Genomic DNA, 6,000 nt, shown 5'->3' with positions numbered 1-6,000 from the left:
CTAAATTTGTTTCTTGTTAACAAAAATGTAAGTAACATCTGGTCCCTTAAGAGAGAGGAAGGCTTAAAGCTGGACGATACCATTCAATTGTAACCATAGATCATATTGTATGGATAATGTACTTTGCTTTGAAACTCGCAAGTATAACTCAAAGACTTCTTGAGTATATAATAGATCAGATGTAATGTTAAGAAAAGTTCCACAGGGTTCACTTCATTACTTTATTACATTGATTCGTACAACAGAGATTCTAACCTTTTCTGTTAGGAAACACTGAGTTTTTTTTTTGTACTTTGAAATACTGATAATTAGTACAACCCCTACATATAAATGCTATGTTATACTTTAAACTGGGTGCCCTTGAGGGAGGATGAAGAGAGATGGGTGACTGACTACACGCTGGGAGGTGTGGGGATTCTCTCGAAGCCCTGACGAATCCGGGTGAGAGCATTATCTACACAGGGCAACAACAGCGGCAGCTTCAGCACCAACGTCAGCACCGGCATCACAATCACGAACTGCGGCAAATGTAATGCATTAAAAAATACTCAGACAAGTTATTACACTACTTTATCACTTGCATTATTAACAATCTTTCTCAGGGGTTAACATGGAATGACACCTTCCTTTAGTTAATTATAATTATTTCCAGTGGTTTCTTTTACCAGTTGCATGAAGACATACTCAACCTAACCTTTGTATATCTTAAAAACTGGTTGCAACTGACATAAGTATAGAATGACGAGCTTTTAACCTCATATTACAGTAAAATACATGTGAAAGGAAAGAAAGAACAGTGTTGGTAGATAAAGGAAGACCAACTCGTAATAATATGAAAGAAGGAAGCTTGGAAGACATTCAAAGAGTGAGAGAACCAACACAAAATCAAAGAGACAAAGAGTGAAAGCGAAACGGGAGTTCATAGTTTTAAGTCATGGGTGCCGGGATATCTCATGAATATCTTAAGCGAAAATACAATTAGCAAATTCAATAGAACCAAGTCTTGTTTTGATAAGGTATCACTAATATTCATTCAACAAATATATGAAACAATAACACGGCAGCTTTTCACTCCCTCCACACCATATGACGTCACCGTTGTTTTGTAAAGTTTCATTCCTAGTTTATATTTTGGAGACAACTCGGATATAGAACCAAATATACAGTGCATTAGATCATTAAACCCTCGCCGGCGATACTCTAGGTTCAGCTTCCATGTGTTTTCTCTGTCCAACAATATATCAGAATTAAAAAAAAAATCAATGCTTCAGTTTTCAGTTGGGCGCATGAGGGATAACCAAGGGGGGGAATTAAACATAGAGTAAGTTAGATGACAAATATGTTACTTTAATATTTAGATATAGGATTAGAGTTAAAAACGACAAGTAACTTAACTCAACAGGGTACAACACTACATCTATAATAAGTTAACATATCTCCAGCGGTAACACCATTCATATCGTACAAAAATAAATGAATAAAATAGTTATACCGAGTGTATTGTACATAAAATTAATCTATTCACCTGGCTTATGGAAGGAATGTAGCAGGTGAAGTTAGGCGTCACTAGACCGTCCCATACGTTGAAGATGATGTGGAAGGCAGCCAGTAAGAGCGTGAACCAGCCTAGACGACTCTGCAGGAAGGAAAACTCTCTCCACGTCATAGAGGTCCCGACGGAGGGCAGCGACGCCAGCCCCAGCACCCCCGCCATCGTGAAGGCCAAGATCCCTGTAGTTCACAACACATTTGAGGACCACATGGACTAAATTTGGAAGTTTTTCTCTCTCTTTCATTATACTTGTCTCATTATATCTTTCCCCTCAGTCCACATACATGTCTCTCGTTCTCTCTTTTATATCTCATTTTCTTCTTCCCTATCTGTTGGTTACATTCCCATATTTGTATTTCTTATATTTTTCTCATTCTATCTCTCTGTCACTCTATTCCTCCTCACTCACTCACCACAAGCGATGAACGTCGGTCTCCGCCAGTTGTAGGATGAGTGACCCAGGCCATAGCCGCCACTGTCGCTCAGTTGACACAGTACCTGATGAACCATCAGTCAATATATGGTTGTTTACCGATTAATAATTCATGGCAGCTTATATAATCATTAAATTAGGATTTAATAAATAATTATTTTAATGAAATTTAATTGTTGATTAATTAATTGGGTTTTAATTAATGAATTATTTAATGATTTAATTAAATAGAAGATTAACTAATGGTGATTGAATGAATTAATAAAAATCGGTGATTTAATTGATAATTTGGGATATAAAATATGAATGAATTGTTTTTAGGGAGTGAATAAATGAAGTAAACTTCGTGCGTTGATTACAGATGGTCCTAGTACCCGCACATGTAAGTGATGTTTAATTTAAGCGATTTTAAATTAGACGTTGAAAGAGAAAAGGAAATGAAGACTTAGTTATGTGTTATTGATTCACACACTGATGTTCACTTGTGTTTTGTTGCATGACATAAATTAGTATATTCTCTCTCACACACACACACACACACTTACATGGATGAAGGCGTTAAACAGCATCAACAGGCCCAGTTGTTTCCTTGCCTTGAGCCACCTGTTCAGCCAACGTGGAAACTCTGAGTACTTGGTACCTCGCGCCAGCTGTACGTACGCTGCTATCACACCTGCAATATTAAGATACCACACCGGCCGAAAGTGAAAAATAATACCACACCTGTCATAATGGGAAAGAAAAATATACCACATCTGTAAACAAGTGTAAGATCGATACCACACTTGTCAAAATGGGGAATATAAAGATACTGCACCTGTTAGATTTACCTAAGAAAGCCATCCCGATTACGGGGTCAGACTTTAAGCTAATGTAAGAGAGCAGCTCTTACCAATTCAAAAGCGCAGATAGCGGTACTCCGAGTCCTATCCTTCTTTCTCATTTAAAATATGTACCATAATACATGCTGACGTGCGTGTAGGAAAATGATTTAAGGCAGGAAGTAATTTTCTGTGCAAAACAAGAAAAACACTCATGATCAGGTAGCCAGCACTCACTCAACATACATCTAACACTTACCTTACAGGTTACAGGTATCTAATACCCAATTAACAAGTAACCTAATTCACCTTACAGGTACTGTACCTAAGACTCACCATACAGACACACAATACTGACCTAACAGGAAGCTGAAACTCACCTGGGAGGTAACAGATGGCCAGGAGGGTGATAGCAGTGGAGGAGCAGGATATAGAGAGGTTGCTTTTGGCCACATTGTCGAAGCTGCTCCAGTCGAAGGTTCCGTTGGGTTTGTGGAGGTTCCTAAGGTTATTGCACAGCTGCCACCTGTAGGGGAGGAGCAGTATTAACTGATGACGCCACGTGTGTGTGTGTCATCCTCTGAGTGATGGCACGAAGAGTGTTTGTGTATCATCAGCTGATTTGTGATGTAATGTTACTGGCTGTTCTCAACTGATTGTCAACATCAACAGTGCTACTGATAAACCGCGAGCTGGTTAGTGATATCGCAAATGTTGTATCATCAGCCGAGTGACCCGCCACTAGTGTTGTTGGTGCATCATTGTCACTTGTGGTTAATCCTCGTAACAATGAAATATTTAGACGCATTTTAGTCAATCAAATATCTGCTTGGTCACGATTTGTTGACGGTCTGTCGCAGAATTGAAAATTTTACAATAGTTTTTATTCACCCAGCATTTTATTACTTTATCTTTCATTATTTCTTCTTGTTGTATCTATATGTTTTATGGTGTTTTTTTTATCTACTTACTTTTACTGATAATACTAGTTCAAGTTAGCCTCTTCTTTCACACCCTGCATGTCTTAAATGGCCGAGTAAAATTAAAATATAACTAAAAATTCATAAAAAAATATTTCTAACACAACTCGTAGGTACGAAGACAACGACCATCCGGAGGAAAAAAAAAGTGCCGATGATAAACGAGAAAAAATTACAAGAGAGATTTAAAGAAACACGAAGTAAAAAAGGAAGGGGGGGGGGAGAGGGATCAAAGACCAGGGATACTAAAACAATATTCAAATTCTAGATACGGAATAAATATGTTTAAATTAAACAATGGATAACCCTGATCAACCTACGAGAGAGAGCATCCTTACTCGAATAAAATGATGAAGAAAGCAATGAACCAGATTATTATGGAAACAATGAAGGCAAATTTCCATTCGCGGAAGAAGATGAAGGGGATGCCCTCCACCTCACGGGCGTTCCTCAGACTCCCTCGGTCCAAGGGTTCCAGCCCGAGGTCCTTCACTATCCCACACACCAGGAGTCGTGCGAGGTTGTCGTCACTGCACACAGGAACCTGAAGGATGCCTTAGGATAGTAACAAGTCACATATAGTCCTTAATTCTAATAGGCTCCATTCCTATTGGATAATCACCTTAATAAGTCCAACTCCTAATGGTTAGATTAGATGAAACTGGGAACTACCAGGACTAGGATTCCTGGCCACTCACACCTTTGGTTCACGAACAATTGCTTCTAGGAACAGCGTATATACCACGCTGACTAATAATTTTGTTTACATTAATGCTATAAAGAGCAATGTTCTATAATACTTTGGAATAGACTCGTGTTAACCAAAAATTTGTGCAACATTTTCTGTATATGAAAACTTCTTTCTTACCTACAGGATATTTCCCTAAGGCGGATAAATTGCAGTTTTCGTAGTTTTGTTATTCTTTAGTGTTGTGTTTGTATAAGCGTGCCGTCACCCGATGACGCCATATTTGCTCCTCTTCTATTGACAAACACTTTCCAGTGACCTTTCCATATCTTACCTAACCAAGCTTACCAGGCATAATGTAACCTAGCAAACCTAACCTAAAACACTATACTTTCATCTTTAGAAAGGTGTTAGGTAGGGTTGGATGGTTCATGTTACGAAAAATCATATAATACAAACACGTCAATATGGAGCTGCTTGAAGTCTAAGTAGATTCGTATTCAAGACGAAAACAATCGTCCCCCACCCCCCCCAACTTCCTTCATCACCTTTCATCCTCCATTTCCCTTCCTAACCTCCGTTCTCCTTCTCTTCCTCACCTCCGTTCTCCTTCTCTTCCTCACCTCCTTGCTCCCCCTGATGCCCTTGGAGAGAGAGTAGGCAGACAACACGTTGAAGGCCTTGACCACGGTAGCAGAAGGGACCAGTGCTTGCAGATGCTCTGCCTGACTGCGCTCCGTCGAGTTGTAAGTTTTCGGGTCCCTGTAAAACAATACAGTACACAATGCTCTTATTTTTTTGTTCCCTATTTTCTCCCACATTAAGATGTCAGTATTATGATATAAGGGGTATTACATATTTTTTTTTAGATATATGCCTAATATACGTGCATATCTCTCACGTTCAAGCAGTTATCTAAGTGAACACATATCCAACTTAATAACAAAATCCTTATTCACTGTAAATTGCATTCTGGGAGCTCTTTGATTTGGGAACGTCAGATCTTTGATTTGTTAGACCAGCGCTCTATCACTGAGCCATGGTAGTTAAGGTCAGTAATAGCAATAGTAGTTCAGAAAATTTTGTCTTTTTCTAAAGTTTAAATTAAAACAAAAAATACTTTATTTTATTAATATTAACTTTCCAAAATTTGGGTAAAATTTCTCGTGCCAGAAAATACTTAAAAACGACAAAAAATTTATTATAAGCATAAAGGAAGGAAAAGTAGAAAACGAAATTTGTTGTCAAGATGCATCTCGATATAAAAGATTTACATTATTAGTATTTATATAAAAAAGATCATCGTGCGCGACTGATGAATCCTACATTTCTAACTATTCTTTGTTTACATTTACACACCTGTTGCTGACATCAATCAGGATCTTGCTCCTGAGGGCTGACAGAGGGAGGGAGCTGACGTGAGGGAAAGGGATGGCCAGTATTACCAAGTTGCTTTGTTGTAGCGCCTCAGCTTGTGTCATGATGATGCCTCCAGCTGCTGTCACTCGCTCCCTGATGTTGCCACG

At 38.6% G+C, this 6,000-nt stretch overlaps 1 protein-coding gene across 2 annotated transcripts in view; it reads right to left on the bottom strand.

Moving 5' to 3' along the window:
- Positions 1-207: 207 nt before the first annotated feature.
- LOC121859412 (metalloreductase STEAP4-like) overlaps positions 208-6,000 on the bottom strand; it is a 31,487-nt gene continuing 25,694 nt past the window's right edge. For both annotated transcript variants that reach the window (XM_042356207.1, XM_042356206.1), the window contains 8 exons: positions 5,834-5,986; positions 5,098-5,236; positions 4,125-4,330; positions 3,187-3,332; positions 2,531-2,658; positions 1,966-2,050; positions 1,526-1,731; positions 208-518 (listed from right to left, as the gene is read on the bottom strand). In XM_042356207.1, the coding sequence (XP_042212141.1) occupies positions 393-518; positions 1,526-1,731; positions 1,966-2,050; positions 2,531-2,658; positions 3,187-3,332; positions 4,125-4,330; positions 5,098-5,236; positions 5,834-5,986 (1,189 nt within the window). In that variant the 3' untranslated portion in view covers positions 208-392. The remainder of the gene's footprint in view (positions 519-1,525; positions 1,732-1,965; positions 2,051-2,530; positions 2,659-3,186; positions 3,333-4,124; positions 4,331-5,097; positions 5,237-5,833; positions 5,987-6,000) is intronic.

Source organism: Homarus americanus, unplaced genomic scaffold (assembly GCF_018991925.1).
Source record: "Homarus americanus isolate GMGI-L3 unplaced genomic scaffold, GMGI_Hamer_2.0 scaffold7626, whole genome shotgun sequence".
Taxonomy (NCBI): domain Eukaryota; kingdom Metazoa; phylum Arthropoda; class Malacostraca; order Decapoda; family Nephropidae; genus Homarus; species Homarus americanus.
This window is presented reverse-complemented; position numbering and strand designations above follow the sequence as displayed.